Below are 16245 nucleotides of genomic sequence, written 5' to 3' on the forward strand. Positions count from 1 at the left end.
AAGATATAAACAATATAACCTCATAGGAGTACCAAGAAACAAATGACATGACAAGGGGAGCAGAAACAATGTTGAAACGGGGTCACTATGACTGACAGAACAAACAATTGCCACTTTGTAGTTAGATAAGAGGGAAGTTGTTCCAGAAATTGTTAGCTTTGTCACACAGTATCTTAGTTTTAGGTTTAATTATGCGTAATGTTTTATTAGAGGTGATATTATAACAATTATTAAAAATTAATATTATTTTCAAAGTTTGTGCGAAGATTTGTAGCTTGGGTGCTTGTTGTAGTGGTTCTATTCACCGAGCTGGAAGTTTTTGTTGCAAACGTTTCGTCCCCTGGCTAGGAGACATCATCAGTGCTGTGGAGCCTCCTGCGAAGCGATTCTTTGATGTTTCTTCCGGCATTTATAGTGGTATGTCCTTGCCGCTTCTGGGTGTCAGTTTCAGCTGTCCGCTGTAGTGATTGGTATATTGGGTCCAGGTCGATGTGTCTGTTGATGGAATTTGTGGATGAATGTCCACAAATTCCATCAACAGACACATCGACCTGGACCCAATATACCAATCACTACAGCGGACAGCTGAAACTGACACCCAGAAGCGGCAAGGACATACCACTATAAATGCCGGAAGAAACATCAAAGAAGCGCTTCGCAGGAGGCTCCACAGCACTGATGATGTCTCCTAGCCAGGGGACGAAACGTTTGCAACAAAAACTTCCAGCTCGGCGAACAGAACCACTACATTAATATTGTTTTAATTTTTCTGTACTGAGAGCAGCAGGGATTATGAATTGCATGGCTGAATTTGAAAAGTCATTATTAATAAGTGTACCATGTGGCTGGCAAATGTCTACGAAGGGGCATATCAATCGGTGTTGGAACATGGTCAATAATTATAAGAGCCCAAGAACAGGTGAGAGCAGATCTGGCAAACAACACGAGTTATTGGGAAGACATAAGGTGGACCATAAAGTTGTCCATCATAGATCAGGTATTCACCAAATTGGATGTGTAGGTCAGAACGAATGTGGCAAGCACTGATAGCAATGTTGCATGTAACCATTGTAACATGGTTCGTATAAATAACCTTTATTGGGAAAGGTAAAGTATCACTGACCTCTGATGGGAGCTGTAATTAAGGGGAGGCAACTGGGCCTCACATGGAAGCCAAATTCAGAGTGGTCTCTGGCCCCTCCAACACATGGTAAAGAAGCTTCAAATAAATATTGATTTGTGCTCCTGAACCTGGGACTCAGACTCCTCTTTAAAATCCCTCGCAAACATACTGCACATTGTAGTATTTAACAATGAACAAATTTCCTTTTGAATACATCATTGAATGTGCCTCAGACAGCACATTCCAAAATCTAGCCAGTGACTGTACCCTCTCATTCTCAATCCTTTCACCAATGAAAACATTTCTGTCAATCTATTAAGGGACCTCATGATTTTGATTAGTTCCATCAGACCTCCTTTAAGCCTCCTCTTCACATTGAAAAAGTTAGGATTGGTATTTCTCAGCATAGACAAGCTTGTCTCATTTTGCAAATGCTTAATGAGAATGTTGGCATTGGAAGGAACCTTTCAAATGTTAATTGGACTCAAAAAATGAGTTAAGAGTATTAATTTGACTTTACATATTTTAGGTAGATTTATTCACACTTTTTTTTATTTTATTAGATTCCCTATAGTGTGGAAACAGGCCCTTCAGCCCAACAAGTCTACACTGACTCTCTGGAGAGTAACCCACCCAGACCCATTTCCCACTGACTAACGTACCTCACCTGTGGGCAATTTAACATGGCCAATTCACCTGACCTGCACATTTTTGGATTGTGGGAGGAAACTGGAGCACCCGGAGGAGAATGTGCAAACTCCACACACAGTCACCCGAGACTAGAATCAAACCTGGGACGCTGGTGCTGTAAGGCCGCAGTGCTAACCACTGAGCCATTAGAATTCTGTGATTTAGACTTGAATATATGAAAGCATGGGTTTTTGAGCCAGTGACATGTGGATTTTAGGTATGTGTGGAGTTTAATTATTCATTTCAAATTATTTCCATAGACATGGTGACTTTTTTTTAAAAAGCAAGTTCTTTTTCTTTCCTCCAGAAGTATTATGTTGATCAGTTGATCCAAACTTTTAAATGTTCACCCCCTGGAGAAGGCAGTGGTCTTCTTGTATCATAGCGATCCTTGGATTATGCCTTTATGAGGGAGTGCCTACGTTTTGATCTAGCAATAATGAATGAATAGTACCATGGTTTTAAATTAAGATTGTGAGAGACTCAAAGGATATCTTGCAGATGATCATGTTCCTGTGCCACTGTTCACCTTGTCATTCTAGATATAGAATCCATGAGTTTGGAAGGTGCTTTTGAATTACTACAGTGCATCCTTTAGATATCCACATACTTGCACTGATATTTGTTGGTAGTAAAGGGAAGGAATAGTGAAGGTTGTGGTTGGGGCCACTTTGTGCTGGGTGATGTTGAGCTTCTTAAGTATTGTTGGTGTTGCACCCCTCCAGGCAAGTGAAATGTAATTCATCACACTCCCGACTCATTCTTTGCAGATAATGGTTGATAGGTATTTGGAGACGTGAGGTAGATTATTCACTATAGAATTTTTAGCTGCTGATACTTCAATAGTCACAATATTTATATGATAATTCAATTTAGTTTCTGATCACCAGCAATTCAAACAGATGTGGATTCTGGGGGAGTCAATGATCATGCCACCATTAATTGTCAAGAGGTAATGATTAGAATCTCTCTCGTTGAAGATAGTTATTGCCTGGCACTTGCGTGGTGTTAACCACCCTAAGCCTGGATATTACCCTAGTGTTGTTGCATATGAATACAGTCTGCTTCAGTGTTGGCATCTCAAATAGTGCTTAACACTGGGCTGCCATCTGACCTTATGATAAAAGAAAGATCATTGATAAAGCATTTGAAGGTGATTGGAACTCTCTCTACCTGACTTATGTGGGGACTCTTATAGTGCAGTGACAATGTCCTGACTTCTGAGCCAGCCTGCCCAGGTTTTAAGACCTACCTGCCCTAGAGTGATTTAACAACATTGCCAAACAGACTGATTAGAAAATATTGAACCCGAAAAGTTCCTGCAGTGATGTCCTGGGTCTGAGAAAATGGACATCCAACAATGACAAGTTTCCTTTATGCTAAATATGACTAACTAGGAGAGGGTTTTACCTCGATTTCCATTAACTCCAGTTTTAATGGGGCTCCTGGATGCATTTGCCTGCACCTGGCCTTTATCCCTCCAAACCCTTCCTACTCATCTACTCATCCACATGCCTTTTAAATGTTGTAATTGTACCAGCCTCCACTGGCAGCTCATCCCATACAGGCACCACCCTCTGCGTGAAAGGAATTACCCCTTAGGTCCCTTTTAAATCTTTCTCCTCGCCCTCTAAACCTATGCCCCATAGTGCTGGACTCCCCCCCTCCTCAGGGAAAAGACATTGTCTATTTATCCTATCCATGCCCCTCATGATTTTACAAACCTCTATAAAGGTCACCCCTCAGCCTCCAATGCTCCAGGGAAAAATAGCCCAACTCTACTCAGCTTCTGCCTATAGCTCAAACCTTCCAAACTTGGCAACATCCTTGTAAATCTTTTCTGAACCCTTTTAAATTTCACAATATCCTTCCAATAGCAAGGAGACCAGAATGACATGCAGTATTCCAACATTGACCTAACCAATGTCCTGTACCGCCAAAATATGACCTCCCAACTTTTACACTCAAGGCACTGATCAATAAAGGCAAGCACACTAAACACCTTCTTCATTATCTTATCTATCTGTGACTCCACTTTCAAGGAGCTATGAACCTTCAGATCAAGGTCTCTTCGTTCAGCAACACTTCCCAGGACCTTACCATTAAACTTAAAGTCCCACCACGATTTCCTTTCCAAAATGCAGCACCTCACATTTATCTAAATTAAACTCCACCTACCACTCCATCTAATCAAGATCCTGTTGTTCTCTGAGGCAACCTTCTTCACTGTCCACTACACCTTCAAATTTGGTATCATCTACAAACTTACTAACCATACCTATTGTTCACACCCAAATCATTTATGTAAATGACAAAAAGCATGGACCTAGCACCAATCCTTGTGGCACACCACTGGTCACAGTGTGAAAAACATCCCTCCGCCACCACTACCATCGGTCTTCTATCTTTGAGTCAGTTCTGTATCCAAATGGCTCGTCCTCACTGTGTTCCTCATCATCTAACCAGTCTACCATGAGGAACCTTGTCGAATGACTTACTGAAGTTCATATAGATCACTGCCACAGATCTGCCCTCAAGTAGTCCTGTGTTGTTCACCAGGTTGATGCCTCAGTTTTAGATGTCTCTAGCACTGATTCTGGCATGGCCTCTCTTATTAAACCATGGTTGATTTCCCAGCTGGATTGTGTTAATGGAGTGGGGACTATGCCAAGAGAATACAGACTTGGTTGAATACAACTCCGTTGTTGATGGACCTAGGTGCCCTGAATTTTGTTACTAGATCTGTTTGAAGACATCCCATGTTGTATGATGATAGTGCCACACAACTGTTATATATATCCTCAGTGACAATTGCGATAAAAGGTACGTGTAGTGTTCACTTCTACCAATAGTGTCACAGATAAATGTGTTGGTGACAGACTGTTGAGGACAAGGTCAAATAAATCTTTTCCCTCTGGTCGACTCCCTTTCTATTTGCTGTCCCAATCCTCAGGTTTACCATTTCTTTCTTACATCATTTAAAGCCACTTCCTCTGAGGCCCTGAGATGAGGTGTTATCCCTTTAAGAAACTGACATGAAGGTTATTTTTTCCTCACCTCAGAAGGATTGTTTGTGAATCACTGGAATTCACTCTCTCAGGACTGTGGATTGTCAGTTGAGGAATTTATTCAAAATAGGAGATCAATAGATGTTTGGGCAATAAATAAAGGGAATAGAGCAGGGAAGTGGATTTAGATTTATATGATTTTATTTATTGCAAAGCTAATTACATGGGTGGGATAGTGCATGTCTATTTTGCTCCTAATTCCAATTCGTCTTTTGCTTCTGTGATTGCTTCTTTGACATGATCATGGCCGATCTTATCCCAATGGGAGTGAGACCAAGATAAGATCACCCATGATCACGTTAAATGGTGGAGTTGTCTTGAAGGACATTCCTGGTGAAGGATTTGTGCCCGAAATGTTGACTCTGCTGTTCCTCAGATTATGCCTGACCTGTTGTGCTTTTCCAGTGCTACACTTTTCAACTCGAAGAGCTAAATTGCCTACTCCCACTCCTAATTTCTATGTTCTGGTTCAGAACTACTTTGCTGATACGATAAAGACAAAGGAAACAATGCTAGAAAGGGGATCTGTAATTTGAAGTTACAAAGAAAGCATTCTGTACGTAGGCAATTAAACTTCAGTGCAGAATTTGTAATTCCTCTAAATCTTGCAGCTCTGCATGGAAAATTTCCACATCTGAATGATAGTCATGCTGCAGAGAATGAAGCCACTAAGTAAAAACGACTGCAGATGCTGGAAACCAGAGTCTGGATGAGTGGTGCTGGGAGAGCACAGCAGTTCAGGCAGCAGCCGAGGAGCAGTAAAATCGACGTTTTGGGCAAAAGCCCTTCATCAGGAATAAAGGCAAAGAGCCCGAAACGTGGAGAAATAAGCTAGAGGAGGGTGGGGGTGGGGAGAAAGTAGCATAGAGTACAATAGGTGAGTGGGGGAGGGGATGAAGTGATAGGTCAGGGAGGAGAGGGTGGAGTGGATAGGTGGAAAAGGAGATAGGCAGGTAGGACAAGTCCGGACAAGTCATGGGGACAGTGCTGAGCTGGAAGTTTGGAACCAGGGTGAGGTGGGGGAAGGGGAAATGAGGAAACTGTTGAAATCCAAATTGATGCCCTGGGGTTGAAGTGTTCTGAGGCAGAAGATGAGGCGTTCTTCCTCCAGGGCATCTGGTAGGGAACATCTCCAGGACACGCGCACCAATCAACCACACCGCCCTGTGGCCCAACATTTCAACTCCCCCTCCCATTCTGCTGAGGACATTAAGGTCCTGGGCCTCCTTCACTGCCGCTCCCTTACCATCAGACGCTTGGAGGAAGACTTCAACCCCAGGGCATCAATGTGGACTTCAACAGTTTCCTCATTTCCCCCTCCCCCACCTCACCCTAGTTCCAAACTTCCAGCTCAGCACTGTCCCATGACCTATCCTACTTGCCTATCTTGTTTTCCACCTATCCACTCCACCCTCTTCCCCCCCCCACCCCTGACCTGACACCTTCATCCCCTCCCCCACTCACCTATTGTACTCTATGCTACTTTCTCCCCACCCCCACCCTCCTCTAGTTTATTTCTCCACGTTTCGGGCTCTCTGGCTTTATTCCTGATGAAGGGCTTTTGCCCGAAACGTCGATTTTACTGCTCCTCTGATGCTGCCTGAACTGCTGTGCTCTTCAAGCATCACTAATCCAGAATGAAGCCACTAAGCCCATTGTTCTTCAGCTGGCACTTTTTAAAAAAATAATACTTTGATAGCTTTCTGGTAATATGCATTGTGCAATGTCTGACGACCATTGTATGAGTTTTTTTTTGTATGTTGTTATGTCTACTGTAGACTCTAAATACTGTAAATACAAGTTTTGATGGAATGAAATAATAGGACACTTCCAATCTAAAATTTTAAATTGGGGGCTCTTGTCTGGGCATTGGTTATAACATTATTAATGTCACGGTATCCTCTGAGCCACATACCATTCTGACTTAGAGATAAATCAGGACTCCTTCAACATTGATGACTCAAAATGCTATGTAGCACTTATGGAGTACCATTATTATAAAGACTGTCAGAGTTAAAACTCAAATGGGGACAGGCATTTCAATGGAGGCCTCAAATCAATACCATAAATGAATAAATAAAATAAAAAGTTTAAATATCAAAATGGATTGAGATTAAAACATCATTTAATTATTGATCAACTTTGTGATGCTACGGAATTGAAATATTTCGGTGAAAATTCAGGTAACTGCAGTTATGCTCTTCAACTTATAAAGTAAAAGGTTCAAATTAGTTTTAAAAAAAAAACACATTCACAATCATAACATGAGCTAAAACTATTAACTTTTTGTGGCAACAATAAAGGTTTTTTTCTAAGGCGCAAGTTTTGAATTTTATTTCTCAAGCAAAAAAGTCTAACAAATACAAGATATATAGATTTCTTGATATATCTGAGTGACCCATTCTATTTGAAAAGTATCAAACCATTCAAAACACAAAAGTAAAGCTAAATACACTTGATAGGCAATCTTTGTAGACTGCTTTCCTGCAGAATAATTCCAAAGTACTTGTTTTAACAATGCCACCAACCTCTTTAGACATCTGCATTGCCTGTTGATTTCTTCTGTAAAATATCTGCTTGTAGTCACCCATCCATACTTCGGCCAGACGAACCAAGTTGCGAGCAATGACTTGAGTACCTTTGGGAAATGTATGTGGACTTTTGGTGCGAAAAACATGGCCCACTACAGAACATGGCAGAATTTCCAATTGTCCACCACATAACCAAACCTACCAATAAGAAATAAATACTCTGGTATTAACGAACTTCAAGCAGATTACAGCTTGAACAGGATATAAAATAGAAAGTAATGAAAATCATCCGTTAATGTATTGCTAAAGTCAGAATAAATTTAATAGAAGGAAGTTTGTACAATCATTCAAAAAGACAAACATGAGAATCTCTGCAAGAAATTGAAGTAACAATCACAAAAATGTCTCTAGAAACCTGCTTGTAGTAAACAATAATATTTCAATCTAATTTGATAGCAATAAATTACATTGTTCTTCTCCACAACTGAAAATGACCTTTGGTGAACCATGAACTTGACTCCCTTTAAAACAGGAAGATATTGAGGCCAACTTAAATTCTCTGAACACATTGCATAAAGATCAAGGAACACAAGACACTGAACTGAGAAGTTATGTTTATCTGGACTGGTCAAGTTATCTTTGTCCAGGATTTGAGTTACCTCTGTGAATAACCTTCAAGATTCATTGTCAACTGTTGTCTGATTACGACTGTGTGATGACTCTTAGGATGTGTTCTGCGATCATTGAATCCATTTAGATTAAGTTGTAATTTTAATGCTGAGTGAAAGGCCAAATCAAAAATTAACATTGCCACCCAGATGTAAAAAGATCAATTTAGCACACCACAAAACAAATGATGAGTTCAATCATTCAAGTCAATTTGAACATTTTATTTTAATAGTTGTTCTTCTGTAACTTCACAAATTTAAGACAAACATGAGGAAGAAAAAGGCTTGTGTTAGGATGAGATGTGAATGCTCAGTTAGAGTGCTTGAGAGTTATAAGTTAGCCAGGAAAGACCGAAAGAGAGAGCTAAGGAGAACCAGGAGGGGGCATGAGAAAGTATTGGCAGATAGGATCAAGGAAAACCATAAGAAGTTTCTATAGGTATATCAGGAATAAAAGAATGACTAGAGAAAGATTAGGGCCAATCAAGGACAGTAGTGGGAAGTTGTACTTGGAGTCCAAGGAGATAGGGGAAGTGCTAAATTAGTATTTTTTCAACAGTATTCACACTGGAAAAAGACAATGTTGTTGAGGAGAATACATGAGATATAAGCTAGTAGACTAAACTGGATTGAGGTTCAACAACACAAGGTGGTGTTAGCAAGTCCGGCAAGTGTGAAAATAGATAAGTCCCCTGGTCTGTATGGAATTTAACTCAGGATTTCCTGGAAAGCAAGGGAAGGGTTAGCAGAGCCTTTGGCTCTGATTTTATGCCATTATTGTCTACAGGAATAGTGTCAGAAGATTGGAGGATTGCAAATGTTGTCCCCTTTTTCAAGAAGGGGAATAGAGACAACCCTGGTAATTATAGACGAGTGAGCCTTACTTAGGTGTGGGAAAAGTGTTGAAAATATTATAAGAGATAGGATTTGTAATCATCTAGTAAGTAATAAGTTGAGTAGGGATAGTCAACACGGTTTTGAGAGGGGTTAGTTGTGCCTCACAAACCTTATTGAGTTCTTTGAGAAGGTCACCAAATAGGTGGTTGAGGGAAAAGTGGTTGCTGTGGTATGCAAGAAAGGCAATTGATCAGGTGTCCTATAGTAAGCTATTGCACAAAATACAGAGGCATGGGATCGAGGGTGATTTAGCAGTTTGGATCAGAAATTGGCGAGCTGAAAGAAGACAATTGGAAAATGTTCATCCTGGAGTTCAGTTACTAATGGTACCGCAAGGATCTGTTTTGGGGCCACTGCGGTTTGTAATTTTTATAAAGGGCTTAGATGAGGGCATAGAAGGATGGATTAGTAAATTTGTGGATGATACTAAGGTCAATGGAGTTGTGGACAGTGCTGAAGGATGTTGCAGTTACAGAGGGACATAGATAAGCTGCAGAGATGAGCCAAGAGGTGGCAAATGCAGTTTAATGTGGAAAAGTGTGAGGTGGTTCTCTTTGGAAGGAGCAACAGGAATAAAAGAAAGAGTACTTGGCTAATGGTAAGATTGTTGGTAGAGTAGATAAGCAGAGAGATCTCTGTGTCCATGTACATAGATCCCTCAAAGTTGCCACCTAGGTTCTTAGGATTGTTAAGAAGGTGTACGATATGTTAGCTTTTATTGATAGAGGGATTGAGTTTCAGAGCCACAAAGGTAATACTGTAGCTGTACAAACTCTGGTGAGGCCTCACTTGGAACATTACGTACAGTCCTGGTCACCGCATTATACGAAGGATGTGGAAGTATTGGAAAGGATGCAGAGGAGATTTACTAGGATGTTGCCTGGTTTGGAGGTAAGGTCTTATGAGGAAAGGCTTAGGGATTTGAGGGTATCCTCATTAGAGAGGAGGTTGAGATGTGACTTAATAGAGACATAAGATAATCAGAGGGTTAGATAGGGTGGGCAGTGAGAGCGTTTTCCCCCCCTTGGACGGTGATGGCTAGCACAAAGGGACATAGCTTTAAGTTGAGGGGTGAGAGATATAGGAGAGATGTCAGAAGGTAATTTTCTTTTACTCAGTAAGTGGTGTATGGAATGCACTGCCTACAACAGTAGTAGACTCGCCAACTTTAAAGGGCATTGAAATGGTCATTGGAAAAACATATGGGTGAAAATGGAATAGTGTAGGACAGACAGGCTTCAAATTGTTACACCAACCTATGGAACCAATGAGGCCCGAAGGACCTGTACTGCGCTGTTATATGTTCTTTGAATTGGATAATATTCAAAACATTGAAATGATTAACTCAGGTATTAGTTATATAACTTCAACTTATGTTGGCACAATTTAGAGAACTAAGTATTCAAAGCATGTGCGAAGATTTGTGGCTCGGGTGCTTGTTGTAGTGGTTCTGTTCGCCAAGCTGGAAGTTTTTGTTGCAAACGTTTCGTCCCCTGGCTAGGAGACATCATCAGTGCTCTGGAGCCTCCTGTGAAGCGCTTCTTTGATGCTTCTTCCGGTATTTATAGTGGTCTGTCCTTGCCGCTTCCAGGTGTCAGTTTCAGCTGTCCGCTGTAGTGGTTGGTATATTGGGTCCAGGTCGATGTGTTTGTTGATGGAGTTTGTGGATGAATGCCATGCCTCTAGGAATTCCTAGAATCCCTAGGAAGACAGCTAACAATCCGCATACATGAACACCAACTAGCCATGAAATGACACGACCAGCTATCCCTAGTAGCCACACACGCAGACAACAAGCAACATGAATTAGACTGGGAAAACACTACTATCATAGGGCAAGCCAGACAGAGAACAGCCAGGGAATTCCTAGAGGCATGGCATTCATCCACAAACTCCATCAACAAACACATCGACCTGGACCCAATATACCAACCACTACAGCGGACAGCTGAAACTGACACCCGGAAGCGGCAAGGACAGACCACTATAAATACCGGAAGAAACATCAAAGAAGCGCTTCACAGGAGGCTCCAGAGCACTGATGATGTCTCCTAGCCAGGGGACGAAACGTTTGCAACAAAAACTTCCAGCTCGGTGAACAGAACCACTATAGAGAACTAAGTAGTTGCATTTACAAATGAAATCCATTCAGCACCTCCAGCATGGCATTTGTAAATGGACAATACCATACAAAGTCAACATTTTTATCCCTGACTCAATAAGTGAATATAAAACTTTCTATCCAAAATCATAATTTTGTTTTATGTTAAATTCTTACTTTATGACTACATAGCAGAAATAAAGCATAAGACATCATATATATACTTGATCATTGATTTAATACCATGTACCATTCCTCTGCTAGACAGTTTGAGAATGGATAGTGGGATATTTAATACACATGCCTTGAAATGCTTCGCTTGTATACTGTGATCTGTTGTGTGAAACTCTGATCCAAGGCACTGAATAATTAAAAATAATGCTCATGGTTTTATTAAATCAAACAATGGAAAATTTTAAAGTAGTAATTCATTTTTTTCAAAACAAATACTGACATTACACCTGTTACTACTTTCGAGTAAAAAGTGAGGTCCGCAGATGCTGGAGATCAGAGCTGAAAATGTGTTGCTGGTTAAAGCACAGCAGGTCAGGCAGCATCCAAGGAACAGGAAATTTGGCGTTTCTGGCCAAAGCCCTTCATCAGGAATGAGGAGAGTGTGCCAGGCAGGGTAAGATAAAAGGTAGGGAGGAGGGACTTGGGGGAGGGGCTATGGAGATGTGATAGGTGGAAGGAGGTCAAGGTGAGGGTGATAGGCTGGAGTGGGGTGGGGGCGGAGAGGTCAGGAAGAAGATTGCAGGTTAGGAGGACAGTGCTGAGTTCAAGGGAACCGACTGAGACAAGGTGGGGGGAGGGGAAATGAGGAAACTGGAGAAATCTGAGTTCATCCCTTGTGGTTGGAGGGTTCCCAGGCGGAAGATGAGGCGCTCTTCCTCTAATTGTCGTGTTGTTATGTTCTACCGATGGAGGAGTCCAAGGACCTGCATGTCCTCGGTGGAGTGGGAGGGAGAGTTAAAGTGTTGAGCCACGGGGTGGTTGGGTTGGTTGGCCTGGGCGTCCCAGAGGTGTTCCCTGAAGCGTTCCGCAAGTAGGCGGCCCGTCTCCCCAATATAGAGGAGGCCATATCGGGTGCAGCGGATGCAATAGATGATGTGTATGGAGGTGCAGGTGAATTTGTGGCGGATATGGAAGGATCCCTTGGGGCCTTGGAGAGAAGTAAGGAAGGAGGTGTGGGTGCAAGTTTTACATTTCCTGCGGTTGCAGGGGAAGGTGCCGGGAGTGGAGGTTGGGTTGGTGGGGGGTGTGGACCTGACGAGGGAGTCACGAAGGGAGTGGTCTTTGCGGAACGCTGATAGGAGAGGGGAGGGAAATATATCACTGGTGGTGGGGTCCGTTTGGAGGTGGCGGAAATGACGGTGGATGATACGCTGTATACGGAGGTTGGTGGGGTGGTAGGTGAGAACCAGTGGGGTTCTGTCTTGGTGGCGGTTGGAGGGGCGGGGCTCAAGGGCGGAGTAGCGGGAAGTGGAGATGCGGTGGAGGGCATCGTCGATCACGTCTGGGGGGAATCTGGGCCTCCTGGGAGCAGATGCGGCGGAGACGAAGGAATTGGGAATATGGGATGGCGTTTTTACAGGGGGCAGGGTGGGAGGAGGTGAGTCCAGGTAGCTGTGGGAGTCAGTCGGTTTATAGTAGATGTCTGTGTTGAGTCGGTCGCCCGAGATAGAAATGGAAAGGTCTAGGAAGGGGAGGGAGGAGTCTGAGACAGTCCAGGTGAATTTGAGGTCGGGATGGAAGGTGTTGGTAAAGTTGATGAACTGTTCAACCTCCTCATGGAAGCACGAGGCAGCGCCGATACAGTCATCGATGTAGCGGAGGAAAAGGTGGGGGGTGGTGCCAGTGTAGTTGCGGAAGATGGACTGTTCCACATATCCTACGAAGAGACAGGCATAGCTGGGGCCCATGCGGCTCCAAGGGATCCTTCCATATCCGCCACAAATTCACCTGCGCCTCCACACACATCATCTATTGCATCTGCTGCACCCGATGTGGCCTCCTCTATATTGGGGAGACGGGCCGCCTACTTGCGGAACGCTTCGGGGAACACCTCTGGGACGCCCAGACCAACCAACCCAACCACCCCGTGGCTCAACACTAACTCTCCCTCCCACTCCACCGAGGACATGCAGGTCCTTGGACTCCTCCATCGGCAGAACATGACAACACGACGGTTGGAGGAAGAGCGCCTCATCTTCCGCCTGGGAACCCTCCAACCACAAGGAATGAACTCAGATTTCTCCAGTTTCCTCATTTTCCCTCCCCCCACCTTGTCTCAGTCAGTTCCCTCGAACTCAGCACCGCCCTCCTAACCTGCAATCTTCTTCCTGACCTTCCCGTTCCCACCCCACTCCAGCCTATCACCCTCACCTTGACCTCCTTCCACCTATCACATCTCCATAGCCCCTCCCCCAAGTCCCTCCTCCCTACCTTTTATCTTACCCTGCCTGGCACACTCTCCTCATTCCTGATGAAGGGCTCTGGCCCGAAACGTCGAATTTCCTGTTCCTTAGATGCTGCCTGACCTGCTGTGCTTTAACCAGCAACACATTTTCAGCTGTTACTACTTTTGTCCAATGAAGAGATGGAACATCATTTTTATGTAGAAGCTTCCTCCACTGCCTAGGTTAATAGGTACAGGATGTCTCATGCATTCACAAGCCATTGAATTTCCTGATTCATGTCTAGCCAGTACATAGACCTATGTGCTTGCTATTTTGTATATTCAATATCCTAGCGTCACTGATGTAATGTAGACATATGTGTAATGCTTTTAATATGAGAACTTGTCTATTCTTGAACTGATTTGCAAATACCATTTTTTTCCTGTACAGACAAAATGAAATAATTTTATCACATTCTTTGATACTCTCAAGCTATCCCTGGATAAATTTTTCACTCTTCTTGCAGTTGCTCATCTTGAGCAGTTGCTAATTGTAACTCTTTGTAATGGCTGTGGCTAAAGAATATCTTCAGTTATGTAGTCAAGAACATCAATGTGCAGGTCAATAGGAATATATCTGCTTTTGTATGGGCTGGATTATCTGCTGCATATTGGACATAATCATTTTAGCGACAATGCAAAACTTTTGCAATGGTTTTGCATGGAAACGCTGCAAATCAATGGAGAACTACCAAAATTGAACTGGGCAAAGAATGCCAGTTAGAAACACTTGGATACCAGCAAAGGTTTCTAAAATATCCAAACATTATGGTAGAATAATGTTTGGCACAATAAATCATGCACACACACAAAATGAAGAAGAACACCAATGAACATGCAAAAATAAAATGAAAGCAACTAGCAGTAAGACATCTAAACAAGTGCAACTAGGAACAACACACCTCTCTCCGAACAGGTATATAATCAACATATCAGCATGAATGGTCAAACTTCTGACGCATTATACTCAAGTTGGAAATGCAAGCCTTGTAAACTTGGTCTTAGTATAATCAAGCATACACCTATTTGGAATAGGTATTTCATGTTGGAAGTAAAAAGTGGGGGCATTGTTGTATTGGCTCGCACGAGATGTCAGTATACCTTTAGGACATATGCATATGCCATCACTCTATCACTGCATGTGACCTTTGGCCATAAAAGGAATTATAATCAAGATTAGAGTGGTGCTGGAAAAGCACAGCAGGTCAATCAGCATCCGAGAAGCAGGAAAGTCTATGTTTCGGGACAAAAGCCTCTCAGGGCTTTTGTCGGTAACGTAAATTTTCCTGCTCCTCGGATGCTGCCTGACCTGCTGTGCTTTTCTAGCACCACACATCTGGACTCTAATCTCCAGCATCTGCAGTACCCACTTCTGTCAAAAAGGAATTATACGCCATCTTACCTCAGATCATAAGAAGCATGTCCTTCTGTTATAACTCAAAATGTTTATTTTAGCCCAGACACTTAGTACAACTAATTATGGATGTAGGTTTGCTCGCTGAGCTGGAAGGTTCATTTCCAGACATTTCGTCACCCTGCTAGGTAACATCTTCAGTGGGCCTCAGGCGAAGCACTGCTGAAAATTCCTGCTTTCTATGTTTGGGTTGGTGATGATATTTCCTGTGGTGATGATATTTCCTGTGGTGAAGTCACTTCCTGTTCATTTTCTTAGGGTGTTGTAGATGGTGGCTAACTCAATGTCTTTGTTGATAGAGTTCCGGTTGGAATGCCAAGCTTCTAGGAATCCTCATGCATGTCTTTGTCTGGCTTGTCCTTAGATGGATTGTTGTCCCAGTTGAAGTGGTGTCCTTCATCATCCATATGTAAGGATACTAGTGAGAGGGGGGTCTTTTTTTTGTGGCTAGTTGGTGTTCATATATCCTGGTGGCTAGTTTTCTGCCTGTTTGTCCAATGTAGTGTTTGTTACAGTCCTTGCACGGTATATTGTATGTGACATTAGTTTTGTTTGTTGCCTGTATAGGGTCTTTAATCAACAAACATATCGAATTAGACCCCATCTACCACCCCATAAGAAAAGGAACAAGAAGTGACTTCACCACAGGAAATATCACCACAGGAAATGACATCACCAACCCAAAGAAACCCAAAACATATAAACAGAAAGCAGGAATTTTCAGCAGTGCTTCGCCTGAGGCCCAGTGTAGATGTTACCTAGCAGGGTGACGAAATGTCTGGAAATGAACCTTCCAGCTCAGCGAGCAAACCTACATCCAAAACCTCAACCTAAGCTACAAATCTTCTCAAAACTCACTAATAACTAATTATGTACAAGTATTACATAAAAGTTTGGTGGGTTTTTAAATAGCATGATATCCATATGCAAACAAACTGGATTGCTGTTAAACTGAAATTAATAGTCACACGTTAGATTAAAGTTAGAAAATACTTGAAATGATAATATTACATATAAAAAATACTTACAAAACCATATTTTCACAAATTGGCATCAATTCCCCTCACTGGGTTTGACATTAAATCCTAATAAAATCAGTACACTAAAAGTTATCAGCAAAAAGTATCAAAATCTCTTTTCTCAATTCCTCTCAGAAAATATAAGCAATAACTAGGAATCAATTCTGATCCTGGCTCTTCAGTGACACAGAATCAAATATTGTGCAACTTCTTCATATCATCTCACTCTATGGTGCATTTCAGAAGCCACACCTGAACAGGAACTAATCCATCTAC

The 16245-nt window shown here is 42.4% G+C and overlaps 1 protein-coding gene across 2 annotated transcripts in view; it reads right to left on the reverse strand.

The window, feature by feature from the left end:
* The window catches only part of galnt3 (UDP-N-acetyl-alpha-D-galactosamine:polypeptide N-acetylgalactosaminyltransferase 3 (GalNAc-T3)), a 52852-nt gene that overhangs the window by 13637 nt on the left and 22970 nt on the right, over positions 1-16245 (reverse strand). For both annotated transcript variants that reach the window (XM_060827870.1, XM_060827871.1), the window contains exon 7: positions 7410-7610. In XM_060827870.1, coding sequence (XP_060683853.1) covers positions 7410-7610 — 201 coding nt within the window. The remainder of the gene's footprint in view (positions 1-7409; positions 7611-16245) is intronic.

The sequence above is a fragment of the Hemiscyllium ocellatum genome, chromosome 7 (genome assembly GCF_020745735.1).
Source record: "Hemiscyllium ocellatum isolate sHemOce1 chromosome 7, sHemOce1.pat.X.cur, whole genome shotgun sequence".
Lineage (NCBI taxonomy): Eukaryota > Metazoa > Chordata > Chondrichthyes > Orectolobiformes > Hemiscylliidae > Hemiscyllium > Hemiscyllium ocellatum.